The sequence below is a fragment of the Rhea americana genome, unplaced genomic scaffold, assembly GCF_003343005.1.
Source record: "Rhea americana isolate MKP2758 unplaced genomic scaffold, rheAme1 scaffold_8, whole genome shotgun sequence".
Taxonomy (NCBI): Eukaryota; Metazoa; Chordata; class Aves; order Rheiformes; family Rheidae; genus Rhea; species Rhea americana.
This window is the reverse complement of record NW_028186978.1, coordinates 626,437-643,823: the sequence shown is the minus strand read 5'-3', so window position 1 is coordinate 643,823 and position 17,387 is coordinate 626,437. Positions and strand designations below refer to the sequence as shown.

The 17,387-nt window shown below is 39.5% G+C and overlaps 1 protein-coding gene across 2 annotated transcripts in view; it reads left to right on the top strand.

The window, feature by feature from the left end:
* CRACD (capping protein inhibiting regulator of actin dynamics) overlaps positions 1-17,374 on the top strand; it is a 59,543-nt gene extending 42,169 nt beyond the window's left edge. For both annotated transcript variants that reach the window (XM_085322785.1, XM_085322787.1), the window contains 6 exons: positions 1,398-1,466; positions 2,776-2,958; positions 4,639-7,576; positions 10,005-10,195; positions 11,594-11,759; positions 14,729-17,374. In XM_085322785.1, the coding sequence (XP_085178911.1) occupies positions 1,398-1,466; positions 2,776-2,958; positions 4,639-7,576; positions 10,005-10,195; positions 11,594-11,759; positions 14,729-14,889 (3,708 nt within the window). In that variant the 3' untranslated portion in view covers positions 14,890-17,374. The remainder of the gene's footprint in view (positions 1-1,397; positions 1,467-2,775; positions 2,959-4,638; positions 7,577-10,004; positions 10,196-11,593; positions 11,760-14,728) is intronic.
* Positions 17,375-17,387: the final 13 nt, after the last annotated feature.

Below are 17,387 nucleotides of genomic sequence, written 5' to 3'. Positions count from 1 at the left end.
AGACAGATTTGGCTGTATATCTTGGTACTGGGAGATGACTTTGTGTTTGGTACCAACATACATTTTTTGCAGACAGCTCTCTTGCTGGGTCCTGCTGAGTCCCTAGAAGATCACCTAGAGACCTCCAACTCAAAGGAAAATTAATTCAAGTACTAAAATTCACCAGAGTATCTTTATGTAATAATAAGAAGAGAGAATCAATCCTTACCATCTGCTCTATTAAATACTATCATTCTTTTAAAAACAAATTTAATGCTACTTTGCACAGAGTTTTCCAAATATAGAGGGAGCAAGCATCCCCTGCTCCAAGTGTGTGGACAGAAACCCACAAACCGACTCTAAATGTCTAGAAACAGTAGGAACTTGGAGCACTTCCCTTTTGTCTGACTGAACACTACTCCCTGCCTGCTTGGCTGGAAACTTTCTGGTACATGGCAGTCAGCTTGCCTGGTTTCTGTTCATGTCTCTGCTGTTGGCCTTGTAACTCCTCTGGGTGTTTATCTGCATAGGTCCCTGTCTTCCACGCGGAAGCTGGTGTGTCTAGCATGGCATAGTACTGTAGTGCTTCAAGCATTTTTCATGTGTTGGTTTGTGACTTTTGATTTTCCTCAGTAACACGGATCAATGGCGAGGGTTCTGTGTTTTACTTACCCTGTGTTTGTGAAGGTGACTTTTTAGGCTTTATACTAATAACCTGTTTAGAAGAAAAGTTTGTACTTTAACATGTGTGCACAGCACCTGGCATAATGGGATCCCAGCATTCATTAGGCTATAAAGTACTACTGTGGTGTAATAAGTACGTTTCTAAATGTGATGAATGCTGTGCCTTAAAATCCCCTCCTGAGAAATGGCTTTCAGAGGGAAGATAGCAGAGGAGTCCTTAGCTAGGATCTGATTTCTCTGCAGGGCCTAACTGGGGATCCTGTTTGCCTTGTAAGAAAAGGAGTTGTCAAGAATCTCTAGTGGGACTTTGCAGCAGAGGTAATGCCTGACTAGGAAGAGACAAGGTTCTTAGTTTTCTTAGGACTAGATCAAGAGAAAAAAAAATTACGAAGAACTGCTTGAAACCCTACAAAGCTGTGCTTTTTTTCTTTTAATTTTGAGCCTTGTTATCTTGTTAAGAAAGTGTGTTTTGTCTCATATGGGGTCTTGTATCAGGAACTGCTTCTGTGTAGACAATAGTGATTCAAAAAGCAACAAAGAGAAAATCATAATATTTAGAAACAAGAAGTTTTTATCCATCAATTTTGCTGTGATAGGAAATAGTGTAAAAAAAACCCTAATAAGCCTTTTTCGTATCTAAATTGCACAATTCCACAAGTTCTCTGAATCCTGTTTATTAGATCTTTTCTAATTCTAGCATTCTAATATCTAGCCATGCTAATCTTGTTTTCTAGTCAATTGACACTGCAGATTTGTTGAGGACTATGAATTTGCCTGGAACAGGACATGAAGTGGAAGAAAAGGTAACAAATCTTTTATACTTAGTTTACACTGAAAGCCTTTCTAATTTTAATTATTGGAAGTCTGACAGTCACTTTTTACTGTGATATTGATTTCATTGTTTCCTGTTCATCCAAAATTTTGTGAACATTGCTGTTTTGGAACTAGTAAGTAAGCAGTAACTAAGATTGAGAAATCTGTTTCTATCTGAAGAGTTGATTGCAGAAAACTGAGCAGAGTATGATCTGTGCTGGTCTCACAGCATTCCTGCATTTGATTTATTAATCACAGAACCATAATTTTCATAAGTACTTCTAATACTTTGTTATGCCAACATATATTCAGTAAGTGTATGCAAAAATATTCCATCAACTTTTTAAGTGATTGGTTCCCCAATTAGCATATATTTAACCTCCAAAGATTACAGAGTAGTCTTGAAAACAATGTGTGTGATTTTTCTTTCCTTACAGAAGATATTTTCTACCTTCTGTTTTTATATCTTCCTTTTCCACTTGGCTTATGCCAAATATAAGTGTAACGATGACAGTTCAGTGACTTACGGGAGAGTCAGGCACCCACGATAGCRCTGTGACAGCAGACTATTCTTCACAGGCCTAGACATAAAATTCCACTGTATTTATTCATACAGGTAGTCTCACTAAATTACAATGTTTGTATCTGCAGTTTTGGAAGCCAAACACCTGCAGTGTGAAAGAAAGAGCACCAAAGTCAGGTGGTTTTGGTTTTTGTGAGTTTTTTTTGGCTGTTCTTTGGTGTTAGCTTGGACAACTCCACATGACTGTGTCCTGTAGAAGGAAGCTCTTCCGCCGGCATTGTGCTGGCCTGAGATATCTGAGTCTTAGTCATCTCCCGTGTAGGCAGTGCAGCTCTGTAGCTGTACTCTGTAGCTTCTATTATGATGCTTAGATAAGTCATTCTGACTTAGCCTAGCCTGAAGTGGAGAGTCTAAATTTAGATTTAGGTATTTTTCCACATTAAGCAAATTTTAAAATGTCTTAGGGACAGTGTTGAAAGCTATGTCTCTGCCCTTCCCATTTCCAACAACTTTAGGGAACTAAACCATGAAAAAAATCTGTTAAATGGTCTAAGTAATTTTTAACTGAAAAGTATGGAAACGTGTGTGGTACTGGAAACAAGAAACTGTTAGAGTTTTAACTTTCCTGTCTAAAGTTTGATTTCTACAATGGAAAAACAGGTTTTGATATCTTTTCTGCTAATAACCACTTTTGAATTCAAAATTGCAGATTTTATATATTTTTAAATAGAATAATTAGCTTAATAATAACTTTTTTGTGTTTTTAATACAAACAGGTTGCTCCAGTCAAATCATCTCGGCCAAAAAGACAATTTTCCTGTTCTGGCACCATTGAAACAATCAATTTGGATGCAGTTCCCCAGGCTGTAGCTCGTCTAGACAACAGTGCAGCTAAACACAAGCTGTCAGTAAAGCCAAAAAAGCAGAGGATGTCAAGAAAGCACAGGAGATTAACAAAGGTAGTGAACTTCTGGTTAAATAAGGAAAGGAGGGGATTTGCTTTTGAAGATGGGTACAAAATAACTGTAGCTGGCTGCTCCAGGAGTAACAATAGGAGAGGCCTGGCCTCAGGCATGATTAACACCATCAGGGATAGTTACTGAAGGCTTCTGCAACAAATCTTACGGCTTCAGGGCAAAACAAGGTGTTGCTTGTTTTTTTTTTTTTGTTTTGTTTTGTTTTGTTTTGAAATCAAGATGGAGAACTTAAGATGAAACCTTAGCTGGAGCCAAGAAGCACAGAAGTTTTAATATAGTTAGTTGAGACAAATACTATTTCCACCTGCAGTACTTTAGGATTTGACATTGGGAGGGCGTCCTGATTCTAGCTTTTCTAGTAAAAAGGAGGTCTTTCTTGTTTTAGAATGAATGATCAAATCCTGCCTTGGTACATTTACTGCATGATTATTTTGGTTTTTATCCTGACATTTTGTCAGTGTTTGTAAATGGGACCAGATTGTTCAACTAATGCAGGCTACAGAAGAGGTACCAATGCCGATGACCCTTCTACCCCACCGTTGTACTTGCATTTCTAACTCTTATAATGAAGAAATTAAATTAACCCTTTTGTTTAAGCAGAATGGTTTTGTTTAACTAAATGATGGCTGGACAAATGACAGCTGGACATGGTATTAGCCAAGCTGTTTTTCTCATGAAAATTGCTGGGAAGCATTGTCTGAGTGCAGCTTGTCTTTAGACTGTGTCACTACAGAGAAAAGGATCTCTATAGTGTAAGTAAGCTGTGAAGAAGCTCTCCATTCAGTTTATTGCAAGTATTGCACTCACATGTGAGTGTTGTGGGGCAGGCACATGGCACAGGGAACCAGAAGGAACCTTGAGGAAAGAAAGGAAAAAAGACTACAACTTTTTTAGCCTCATTAACCCCCCTTCAAATGGGTTCAGGTCATACTYAGTGACCATCTCCATCACCAGCAAGTACCGTGTGCCTCAGTACAGCACAGTGTTGCTAGGGAGCTCTAGGTTTTCTATTTGTTGGCRGTTCCAAGCTTCCTGCAAATAGAAAGGAAATCTCAGCACTGGTAATACAGAGGAATATACAGGATTTGTGAAAGGCAACCAAATTCCATTTCTCTGAGCAGTGTTCTTTCCTGGCTAGCGTTACACAGCTTTCTTCTGCAGGACCACCTTCTGTCTCTGCAAGTAACAGCTAGATTTGCAGTGAAAGAGCTGGCCAAACAATGTCTTTAAATGGTGCTAAATATTTCAAGCTTAAAGAATGGAATTTTAAGTAATAGAACAGGGATATAAAACTTGTAGTCTGTTCCTCAGGCTTCTGTACATTTATAATGGCAGGTCTCAGTCTGCATTAGTTCATGTATACCAAATGGAGATTCATTATTTAGCATTATATTTTTTATCACCGTTGAGATTGTTTTCTTCTTTTAAAGGACATCATTCCAGTAGGTTAGTGCCATGGGATATACTTCTGTAATGTAATGTGATGTAATCCATAAATTGAAGTATGATCACTCTGAATCTATATCATTGTTTTCTTTTTCTTTTTTTTTTTTTTTTTTTTTTTTAAAGTTACTACATTTGCAACTGATTGTTTCTTCACTATAAAGAATACTAAGCCAGTATGCAATATTAAGTAACTTCAAACTTGTCTCCCCATTCTAGGGATCACAAAGTTTAACAGTAACAGAATTTGAGCCAGAGGATCTAGAAACTCAGCTATATGCAGACAGGTACCCAGGTTACATCACAGCTGACAAGCTAATCCAGAACAAAGATGAACAGAAGGAGCTTAAGCTGGCAGAAGAGAAAATAAATGAAGATCACTGGGGGATCTTTGAGGCTGAAAGGATAAAGCAGATTGTAGAAATGGAAGAACAAAGAGAAATGGAAGAACAAAGGTGCCAAGAACTTGAGCAGATGCAAAAAGAGCAGGAAAGAAGGCATTGTGAAGAAGAGAGCAAGCAGCATCTCCTTGAAGAAGAGACATCTTTGAGAGTAGAAGAGCAAGCATGCCAGGAAGAGGAGAGAAGACTGCTGGAGGCAGAAAAGAGGCATGAGCTGGAGGAGCAGAGGCAGCAGGAACTGGAGCAGCAGAGGCACAAAGAACTGGAGGAGCAACAGAGGCGAGAGCTGGAGGAGGAGAAGCGGCAGGAACTGGAGAAACGACAGAGGCGAGAACTGGAGGAGCAGAAGTACCAGGAGCAGGAGCAGCAGAGGCGCAAGGAGCTGGAGGAGCAACAGAGGCAAGAGCTGGAGGAGCGGAAGAGGCTAGAGTTGGAAGAATTAAGGCAACATGAGACTGAAAAACAGTGGCAAGAAGAAGAACAACAAAATGATCTGAAGGAACAAAAAGAACTGGAGGAACAAAACAGGCAAGAAGAACAGAGAGAAGAGCTAGAGGAAGAGCTTCAAGAACCTGAAGTGAAACTGAAGGATGAGAAAGAAGCTGAGACCCTCAAACAACAAAAGAAAAAGGAGAAACAAAGGCAGCATTTGAAGGAGGAGGAAAGAGAAAAGAGAGAGGAGGAGCAACCTCAGCCGGTAATGGAGAAGCAACAGAAATGGGAAGAGCAGAGGAGACATAAGCTCACAAAACAAATGCACATGGAGAGTGAAGATAGTGTGCAACAAGAAGGACTGGAAAAGCAAGAGGAACAAAATGAACAAGAGTGGAACAAGCTGGAGGAGCCGAAGATAGACACAGAAGGACAAAATCTTCAGGAAAAGCAGCAAGAACAACACAAATCCTTAGAACAGCAACAGGAAAAGGAAAAGGATCAGTTGTCTTCTGGAGGGGCTGATAGGCACCCAGTAGAGGAGAAGCTCCAAGAAGACTCAAGACCCCCAAAAATCAAACAGCCAGAGAAAGAAAATAAAACAGCAGAAGAAATGCTAGCGCAAAAACTGAAAAGAGAAGTTGAGGCTCAGGAACAAAAGCGAATAGGGGAAGAACTAAGGTGGCAGGAGGTAGATGAAAGGCAGAGTGCATCCAGACCCTTCACATTTCAAGTGTCTTCCGGAGAGAAGCAGATCATATTTCAGAAAGTAAATCTGAGCCCAGTCATGCCTGTCAAAGGAGCAGGACTCTCTTCTTCRTCCATCAAAGACTACAGGATGCACACTTCCAGCAAGGGCTCTCATACACTCCCGTCATCTGTGTGTGTCCCCCATACAGCCATTTTGGTCACTGGAGCACAGCTCTGTGGCACAGCAGTTAACTTGAACCAGATAAAGGACACGGCCTGTAAGTCGTTACTTGGCTTGACAGAAGAAAGAAAAAACGTGGATGTGCCTTCACCAGAGAAGGCCCAGAAAAGAATGCCAGATCCCAGACCTAGCAGCAGTAAAATGAGATATGCACAAGAGACATTGAACAACCAAGCCATATTAGCTGAGTGGGCCTCCATCCGCTCTAGAATCCTCAAGAATGCAGAAAACAGCAAATATAATGAGAAAGACCGAGTAAGTGTCTGCAGACACAGCGATGACTGGACTCCCCGAGGACGAGGTGCTCCTCATGGTAACTTGAGGAAAACCCTATCTGCAAATGCAAAGTTCTCGATAACGCCAGCATGGCAAAAATTTTCAGAAACTTCAAAAAACAATTCCGATGCTGAGAATGTGAGTGCAACAAAAGGCAATGAAACAGTGCCTGTGGGAAGAAACATGGGCTTATCCACTGATTCAAATGAGGAAGTGGCTTCTACTCTTAGGGATAACTTAGCTGAAACGGCTAAGGAGAAAATGGAAGCCCACAGTGAAATGACAGACAACACAGAAGGCTGTAAATTTGCAAAAGATCTTCCATCTTTTCTTGTTCCAAGTTTTCCTCATTCTCCAGGCAAAGAATTACCCCAGTCAGAGTTTCCAGGTGCTCTGGAAAATCAACAGAATAAAAATCAACAGAATAATAGCACAAGAAAAACAGATAAATCAGCACCGAATGGAGAAGAAAATGTTTCTCCTTTTGGAATAAAATTGCGGAGGACAAACTATTCTTTACGTTTCCATTACGATCAGCAAGTAGAGCAAAGGAAAAAGAAAAGATACAGTGCTGGAGATAGTTTTGATGGCATGCCTGACCCACTAGTTACAACAGAAAGTGAAAAAGAATCCACTGTTTTCGCTCCACAAGAGAGTACATCCCCTGGCGTAGGAAGAGCAAATGTTCCTGGTAGTGTAAAAGACTTGAAAGACTCTTCAACTCCTGTGCTGGCGATTTCACAGCCAGCGGGCACTCCACCGGTCCTACCAGCTACCAGCCAGAGTGCTCTCCCTCCATATGAGAAACCTACATGCAAGTCACTGGTCACACAGAAACCTGCTTTAGCTCCAAAGCCCACCAGCCAGACGCCACCATCATCTCCTCTCTCTAAAATGAACAGATCAAACCTAGCTGATGCTCTAGGGCAAAAGCTGGTTAAAGCTGAATCAGACGGTAGCTGGAAAAGAGAAGACAAACTAAATGCGGTGTCCCCCGTAGCACTGAATGAATACAAAAATGAAGAGGAAGAAACCAGAGAAAAGAAATCGTTTTTCCCGTCTATAAGTATCCCGTGGAGAGAAAAAAATGACAAAAARCCTGAGCCACTGAAAAAAGGTATGTACTTTGAAAATGCCATTTAACTATTGTCTGCGCTTCAGGAATGGGATATGGAAGTCCAGAGGCAGAAATTTGGTCTTAAACTATAACTCTTACTTGATGTGTTATTTATTGAGTACCAGTAGTTTGTTAGGGTTGTGCAAATGACTGAGACGCCCCCTTCCTACAGTTAAATTGAGATGCACACAAACTCAGCCGTGGCCAATGTGGCCTCCTCAAGAAAATTAATGCCTTGGAGGTTACTGAAGTGCATATGTTTTCCTTGAGAGAGTAGTTTCCTAGTGAGTTGAACGATGGAGTATATTACTTTGTGTTCCATGTGCAATGATGTCATCTAAGCAGAGGGGATCATTTTTATAAATTACATTATACTGTAGCTGTTTCTAGGGTGATGTATCTAACTTTATTAAGATCTAGGTGCTCTCATAGTGCCAGTCCTGGGCAAATCCTCTACCTAGTATCGCTGGCCACCGGAATTTCAGAGGCACTCTGCTGTAGCTGAAACAATATAATGACCATATTGGCTCTTTAAAGTAAGGTTGAAAGCCCTTGTGCTCTGAAAGTGTATTCTGTTCCAGRGGAAAAAAACACTCTGTAACTGCAAGGGCACTCAAAAGAGCAAGGTTTAAGGTTTTAGCATTTAATTGTGAAATCCCAGTTTTCCCAATCCTGACTTTTACARTGCTTAAAGACATTTCTAAAACTCACAGCCCTGGGGAGGCCTCATCTCGAGTACTGTGTCCAGTTCTGGGCTTCCCAGTACACGAGAGACATGGAGCTACTGGAGAGAGTCCAGAGTAGGGCTACGAAGATGATCAGAGGGCTGGCGCATCTGTCCTGTGAGGAACGACTGCGAGAGCTGGGCCTCTTCAGCCTGGGGAAGAGAAGACTGAGGGGGGATCTTATCAATGTGTACAAGAACCCGAAGGGAGGGTGTCAAGGGGATGGGGCCAAACTCTTTTCAGTTGTCCCATGTGCCAGGACAAGAGGCAATGGGCAGAAACTGAACCACAGGAAGTTCTGCCTGACCGTGAGGGGGAATTTCTTCCCTGTGAGAGTGACRGAGCACTGGACCAGGTTGCCCAGAGAGGTTGTGGAGTCTCCTTCTCTGGAGATCTTCAAGGCCCRTCTGGATGCAACCCTGTCTACCATGCTCTAGGTGACCCTGCTGAGCAGGGGAAGGTTGGACTAGATGATCTCCAGAGGTCCCTTCCAACCATACTGATCTATGATTCTATATCTCAGTGGAAACACTGCTTATTTTCACAATTTCCTTGACCACAGGCGCTASATACGCTTTTTCCTTCCACTTTCATTTTTAAATGAGGGTGCATGGAAAYGAATTGGAGGCAGAGCTGCCAACCTGGGAGAGCTGGGACCGGGCTCTGAGGGTTTCTGTGCTCACTGAGCTCTGCAGGACCCTTTGCACTTGCAGCACTGCTGTCCGCTGTTCACACTCTCTACTGGTGCCAGCCCCAATTTCACACAGCGTTCAGCAAGTCTCTAGCTTGTCATCAGAAAYGTTCTTAGCCTTGAACCCCTCCTGCAACACCAGTACAAAAAATTAAAAGTTGTGCAGTATTTGATTATAGGTATTTTACTTAGTAGTTCCAATGAAACGTTTCAACTAACTGCTCAAAGTCTATTTTCTTTCTGGGAAAAACAAGGCACCAATGCCCTCTGCAGCAAAAGGTGAATTCAGGTTCTGCTGTTTCTAGACCAGGGCATTTTGAGATACAAGATGGATTTGGAGAAGGTGAGAAGCTCTTATGCTAAAGACTTTCATCCCAGCTGCCTTTCAATGTGAAGATAGATACAGACTTTTTACACAAATTCCAGTTATTGAAGAAAAAAATTAAACAACTCATCTTTCATTGAAGTTGAATCACTTCACTGAATGAGGAAACAGCTAATGCTCAAGTGACGATTAATTTTTTTTTTTTTAAGATGGGTGGCATTTATGAGAATACATAATTTCAGCTGCTTCTATWTGGCTGAAATATGGACACTCATCTTCTCTTAAAAATACAACTGGAAAATGGAAATTTCCCTATCTAGTGGCTTGTCTCTCTTTCATCACAGGTGTAAATAATCAATGCATATGCATCCCCTTCACTTAAATACCTCAGGTAGTGGGAGTACATGTAATAAATTAGGTTACAAATCTAATCTGTGTCTGGGTAGGCTTGTTTTTTTAAAAAAGAAGACAAATTTGGACAGTTGTATGAGAGTGTTGAATTAGATCTTAATCTTTTGAAAAAAAATCACAGCGTGTTTCAGAATTTGACAGGCAGTTCGTGAAGGCCTGTGAATGACCTGGAATTCAATGAGCCTAACGCTAGAGCTTTCACAGGTAGAGAAGCGGCCCTGGCTTGCTCGAGACAAGAGGTATTACTCAACCAATTCTTTTCACTTTTTCTTTCAGAAAAACCAGTCCTCCAGAGCAGACACTCTTTAGATGGCTCCAAATTGATGGAAAAAGTTGAAACTTCACAACCACTTTGGATTACATTAGCGCTGCAAAAACAAAAGGGATTTCGTGAGCAGCAAGCTACCAGGGAAGAGAGGAGACAAGCCAGAGAGGCAAAGCAAGCAGAGAAGCTGGCTAAAGAAAATGTAAACAACCTTTATAAATTTACCCATTAGAAATACTGATACCATCATTCTAACTATTAGCTAGTTTTATTATGTGAAGGGGACTTTTTTTTGTAGTTCAGTTTGTAGTATTTCATAAAAGCTAAAGTGTGGGTTTGCAAAGAGTAGTCTGAAATTCTCAAGTTCCCTTTTGCAAGACTGAGACAGCCTAAATATTGTAAATATTGTGCAACAATGTGGCAGTTTTAGTATTATCTCTGATGCCCAAAGGATTTCTCTGATGTCTTAACATCACATGGAAGTTAATGGCTGTCATAAACATGACCACAGTGCAAGAGACCCTTTGATAAATGCACTTCTTTCTCCTGCGGTTCTAAAGCTGCTTTGGGTGGTGCAGCAGAAGGGTTCACATGGGCCACATGGTTCTTCAAAGCTCAAGTAAACAAGATGGCAAACCTTAGTACTTGGGGATAGCTGCTGGAATATTTATTTATAGRTGAATATAGATGAATATTACTGATTATCTTTTATTAGAACTTACTTACATTATTCAGATAAAAGTAGATGAAGTGAAGAAGTCAGCTGTCACGTAAAACATTCAAAATGCTTGAAACAGGCACTGAATTCATCATTTCTTCTGTCTTGTTTTCTAAATAGGCATTTACTATCCATGGTTTTCTATTAGTAAGTAAGTAAAACATTTTTCCTTGCAGTACAGAAGTGAGGCTATATAAGCAGTAACGCTGTATATAGATAACATTGATGGTAAGAAAAGAAACTGTGTGGCTAACTAAGGATACTTTGATGTTTGTTCTGAGACTCAAATTTCTGATGGACACAGGCATAATTAATTATATAATGAGTTGAAGACAACAGCACCAAGTGTGAGGTTGCCCACACATATGTACTCTTTTTCGCATACATCTCAGTGCTATATAGCTATATTATATAGCTCAGGTATGTAGGTGCTTTACTTAGTAGTTCCAATGAAGCATTTCAACTAACTGTTCAAATAAAGTCTGTTTCACATAACATACATATATATTTTATATATACATATATATACATATAGCACTAGTATACACACACATTTTATTTATATATATATATATATATATATAGAGAGAGAGAGAGAGAGAGAGAGAGAGAGAGAGAGAGAGAGAGAGAGAGAGCAAGTAGCACTGGTTCAAACTTTTCAGAATTTTGGCTGAAATGACAAATTGATTAATTTAGTTTTGCTGTGTCTTCTTTTACTAGCTTTAATAACTACTAGTTTTAGAAGTATTAGTGTTTTGATTCTTTGCCTAAAAGGAAGGTTAAGGAAAGGACAGGTGAGCAGGGACAGCACCAAGTGTGACAACTCTTACTTGTATCCATTACATAACATTCTCATTTAACAGTTTTCCTTCTCTGTTCTAGGCTGCGCTAAGTAATCAGTCAGATAATAAAAGCAGCAGCACCAAAGCAAGTACACTGCAGAAATCCACCCCTCATGAAGGGGAGAAAAAAATTGAGACTGCTGTGTCAAGACTAGAAAGAAGGGAGCAGCTGAAGAAGTCTAATACTCTTCCAACTTCGGTGACAGGTACAGTGAGAGATTCAGATTTACCCTAGGATTGTGCTTTTAGTAGCAGCATTGTGTGGTTCAGAGAAAGAGAACGGATCTTTTTTTGTGTCACGTATTACCCCTAGAATTACAAGTATTTTTGCTTTCAACAAGAAGCAACATGGTTTGTCTCAGTCGTATGTGCTGGCCATCAGGCTGAAAGTACRTATTTTTAGCAGGTTCTTCTAGGTTATTAAACTTGCACTAGTACACTTGCTCAAAATTGCCTGAGGTCAAGTTAAAAAATTAGGCTGTTTCCCCAAGCCATGTCCAGCAAATGTTTTTGGAACAAGACTAATGCACATTAGGGGAATTTGATCTACTGTAAATTGCAACTGCAACAGTGTTTTGCCTTGAGGTTGGGGGTTAGCATGGTGCCAAACTTCTGCAAAATGTATCTGATAYTGGTAAATAAGACATACTATGTTCTCCTGCCTCCCAGTTTGCAGAGGAGAAGTATTCTCCAGAGTATTTGGAACGGGTACTTTTGTTTCGTTCAAAAATGTGAAAGCTAATCCAGTAAGTAAGTTGAATGCAACCCATCACCCTTAATTCAGATTTCTCCCTCCTAGCTAAGAGTCTGGTTCTAAAGGAACCAGAACTTATTACTTTATCATCTGTCACTTAGACAAGCTTAAAGAATTACGTATTCAAAGACCAGGCACACTAAACACCTCCCCAAAGAACACAATACGAGTTGAATAAGGTAATTGTTGAAATAGAAGCAACTGGTCTTATTTTTCCCCAATCAACATTAGTCCTAGGAACAAGGTTTGGGAGAAGAGTAGAGATAGACACTGAAGAAATATTTTTTCAGTAAGTTATACAGTAAACAATTTGGGCTTCTGTGACAGTARATACATGTATCAGCTCAAGCTGTACAGTACCACTCCAAGCTAAGAATTATGGAATGTAACTAGGTAAAAGTGACGAGATAATTCAGTTCTCTTACAGATCTGTAATAGTAAAGATTGAAACATTGTTACTCATGCTACAGACTGGATCCTGACTGTTCTTAACTGAACTTAGATCCTCTATGTGAGCCTACAGTTACTTGCTTCAGCAGCTGCACGTCCACGTCGCAACTGTACTGCAGTACGGATAAGCCCGAGTACTTCTGTTTTATTTGCAAAACTCACTCGATACAGCTTGCCCCAAACATTTCTGCTGTTAACCTGCTTCCAGCGTCCAGGCTGGCTTTAGCAGTAGCAGAAAAGTGTTATAGCATGTTCCCCTCCTCCTGTCACAACCCCTAACAAGGCCCTATTGATGCGCTATCAAAAAAGCCTCAGTAGTCTGATATTATGTGGTACTCTAACACATTGGGAACTCTAGCAGAAATCAGTTTAGCACATTAGGTTATGCCAAACTAGATCAGAAAAGAGCTGGGGAAAAAAAACAAACAAAAAAAACCAAAAAAACCCACAGAGCCTCAGTCTGCCTGTTTGCCCTAAAATGTGAGTTTTAGGAGGAAAATCACTAATTTTGAATTAGTGAAAGTGAAGGCATAAAACTGTGTTGTCCCTTAAGGAAACAGTGATTTGCTCTCCCTGTGATTACTGTGTATATTTGGAATCAGGTGGCCAWTACCAACTGCACAAATGTAATATAAACAAGTATATGTTTATTATGATGGTAACATTGATTCAGTCTCCTACAGTTAGTTAGTACTGTACTTAAGGCAGAAGACGAGGCTAGGACTTGATTAACATAAGCAAGTTTGCTGAGTCCTAATCTAATGACCATAAAAAAAAAAAAAGCCAAAACACACAAACAACCACCCYAGACCCTGAGCCCAGGAAAAAGTCGGTGTATTTCAGCCTTGCACCTCAGTCTTGTACAACAGGAACTGATAAGAGGGTAAAGCCTTTTTCAAAGTGTTTGTTGACAGCAATAATTACTGTTGCTGCTCATTTACTTCTTGTAGCTAAAAATAAGTCATTAAAGTTATACTAAAAGGAAAATAAATGATTTTCACCGTCCATGCAAGATTAAAGCTTTTTAAAGTATTCAAAGTCTGAAAATGAAATGCAACTAAAAGCAGTTTGCACTGAATCTGAACACTTAAAAATTATTTGATGCATAAAAGAAAATGTACCATGGGGGATTAATGAAGAGTTATTTTTGTGATTAAACTTTTTAGAGTAAGCTCCCTAGGGCTCAGGTAGGACTCGTTTCTGTCCAGGTTGCCTTTAATGGCATCCACTGCCTCAGAACTAAATACTCTCCCCATCTGACTGACTTCCACARCGTACTTCTACGGTTCTGCTCATGAAGTTAGCAGAAGCCTGTTTTGTATTCAGCATGTTTTTATACTGGGACAACTATTTGTCAGACTTTTCTTAAAACTAGGTTTTTGTTTTTTGTTTAAGACAAACAGCTATGGGAGAGACCTTTTTCATCTCTTCCTTCAACAGCCTCACGAGATGATTGGTTAACTGAAATAGAAAACTACAGGACCACTTTCTTCTCTGTGCTTATTTAAGGAGTCTAAATCTGAACAAGGAGACTAAATCRTGCTGAAGCCAGTGGGGTTACACATAGTCAGCAGCTGCACTACCAAGGACACTTTCAGGAAAAAAAAAATTCCTGGCTTTATTTGTCACTGTTGGCAATACTGCAGATGCAATTAAGTTGCTTATGTAAAAACAAAGACTGGCAAATTGGACATGTTTTCCCTGACCTCATGGAGACTATGAAAATATTGTCCTGAGTTTTTGATTTACATTATATGGAGTCACCTGTGAAAAGGGAAATTCAGCTTATCCTAATTTGATTATTTGGAAAATAGAATCAAAAGTGAGATTCAACTAAAAGGGGTTGGAAATAAATACGAAGTGTTAGATCAGAACACCTTCACAGAGAATTACAGATTTCTCTAGCAGTCTGCAGCAAACTACACTGTTCAACTAATGCTTGTTTTCTCCCCCTCCCTTTGCATGATAAAGTGGAAATTTCAGATTCTGTTCCATCAACTCCCCTGGCAAAAGAGGTGGCCAAGAGATTCTCTACGCCTGATGCTAACCCTGTGTCAACAGAACCAGCCTGGCTTGCATTAGCCAAGAGGAAAGCAAAAGCCTGGAGTGACTGTCCACAGATCATTAAGTAAACTACAAAATTATGTCTCTATTGCTAATTATTTAATGGCTTTCTTCTTATTTATTAAGGTTTTTTTTTACACATAACAAAACTGAACTGCATGTAGTGAAGGACTGAAAACTGAGCTGTTTACCATTTTGCTCTAGCTCACTGGAATATATGATTTGAGTAGACTTTACAYTGCTTTGACAAGTAGCTAAATGAGGTCCAGGCAAAAATTTCAGCGTGCTCAGATATTGGATGTAAATTTTGGCCATTCTAATAATAAGAGCCAGAACTTCAGTTCAAAAGCTCCTTAAATTCTCTGCATATTTGGTTCTGGAATTTTCAGTCTCTACACTTAAAATAGAGATCTTGGAAAAACTTTTCCAAACTCCATTATTGAAAATTAATGCAAGATGCATGCTCCCTTCTCTTATTGCTAAATTTCTTCTTAATTGATAAACTGTATCAACTGTTAGTTCTACTTGCTATTTGAAAGCTTCTTTTCTAATGAAGAATTTCAAGAGATCTCTTTCCACCTGAAAACGCTAAAAAAGAAGACAGCAGCATCCAAATGCTGAGGTAATTTCTTTCATCCTAGGTTTAATACACTGGGGCTATATTCCCTCACTACTAGGAAGAAAACATTTTTCCTTACCTAACAAAAATTATTATTTAAACAAAACAAAAAGTTTTCTGAAAGACGCCAGGGACAGAATGTTTCTTCTAGTCCTTTAAGCGCGAGTGTGCTCGGCCCAATTTAAGTCCATAAAGACAGCGACAGCAGACTAAAATGGTGAATCAGTTGACTGGAACTAAAGTGAAGCTGTTCCTGTGCTCCTGTACTTGTAGAGTTAGTCTCATGGCCACAGGAGCAAGACTGCAGGACTGAGGTTACCTGAGACCCGAAAGCTGAGTCATGAGCAGTCTCAAGAGTTTTAACTCTACAGTCCTGATTTGCTCCACGTGCGGCTTCAGGTAGCTGAGGCAGTTTTCTGAACTTTGACCAATACAGCCCAAACACTTCAKAAAGCAGTTTACTTACCTCCTCCCCCCCCAACTCAGGTATCTGCTGTGGCAGCTGAACACTTTATTACTTCTTATAACTAAAATAGAAGTGTTCACCCCCCCCCCTTACAAAAAAGGATAAAGTCCATCATGTAATGAAAATTTTATCATCCTTAACATCCCACAGAGATAACTATGTTTACATTTTAAAAAGCCTCCCTGGCAAATAAATCCTTAACACACCCAAGTTTGAATTTTACAAGGAAGTCTTTAACGACTCTGAATGTCCCTCCTGTAACCATACCGCTCAGAGGGACCTTTACACCTACAACACTATAAAGGGAGATAATTAAGGAGAAGAAAGTGTTTCATTATGAAGTGTTGCCACATAGTTTTCATGGAATTATTTTAACCAAGTACTGCTACAAGCAGCTTGAGGAGGAGCCCCTTAAATCATGCAGAAAACAGAATGAAATCTGCACTATCCTCCCATGCCAAGACTCCAGAAAGGGCTTGTCAGCAAATGCTGATATGGAGTACACTATTCCCCATCATACAGAAAACAAAGTTATCACAGTTACAACAGCACACACACAGTGGACATGTCAGAGTAGATGTGCAGCAGCGAGTTGTTTATTTTTCATTCTCTTAAGTGATYGGTTTTGAGTGCAGTTTCACATTTAAAATTAGATTCTCTAAAATACTTACTTTAAGAGGGAAAGTAGGTATTTTTAAAGTTTTCTACAAACAAGGGCGCTGCTGCTCTCAGATACTTGAAAAAAGTGCTTAACACCTTCAAAGTAGAATCTCTGTAAACATACCTGAAGGAAAAATTGGGCCCATCATTTTTTTTTTTCTGCTAGCACAAAGAATTAGCRCTTAAGTTTAAATTTATACATAGTTCAGGCTTATAAACTCAGATAAAAAGTATTTGTAATTACAAGAACTAAACTGCCTGAAATCCATCTCTAGGATTATTTTTGGGGAGGAGGAGCCAGGCAGAAATATGGAGAAGGTGAAGTCAGGATTAAAAAATGAGACACTGGTATTCTGAAAAGTATAGCATAATTAGGTGCTATTGTGCATGACATTATAAAGCTATTTTCTAATAAAATACACTTGTATCACATAGAATAGAGCTCCCATTAAGAATGGTCTTAATCTAAAGCTTCAAAGCAGAGTTTTTTCAAGCATAAGGGCATCTAGTGTAATAATGGAAACTGTATTATGTACAGTACTTGGTGGAAGCATTTCTAAAGTGTACATGTTCAACAGTGACATTTCATGTTAAATTAATGCAAATCTGCACTAAATACCAATGAAGTGTTACTTTGCTTTAGCTTTGTTGCAACCATTTCTGATAAAGTGTTGGAAATCTGTAAAAAATAAAATCATTACTACTGACTTTAAAACAGCAAAAATGTTTTAAGAACTGAACAAACCACTATGTAGTATATTGTCTCAACTTTTTGTAACTTATACACACAAAATACCATTTCTTCTGACAAGGTTATATAT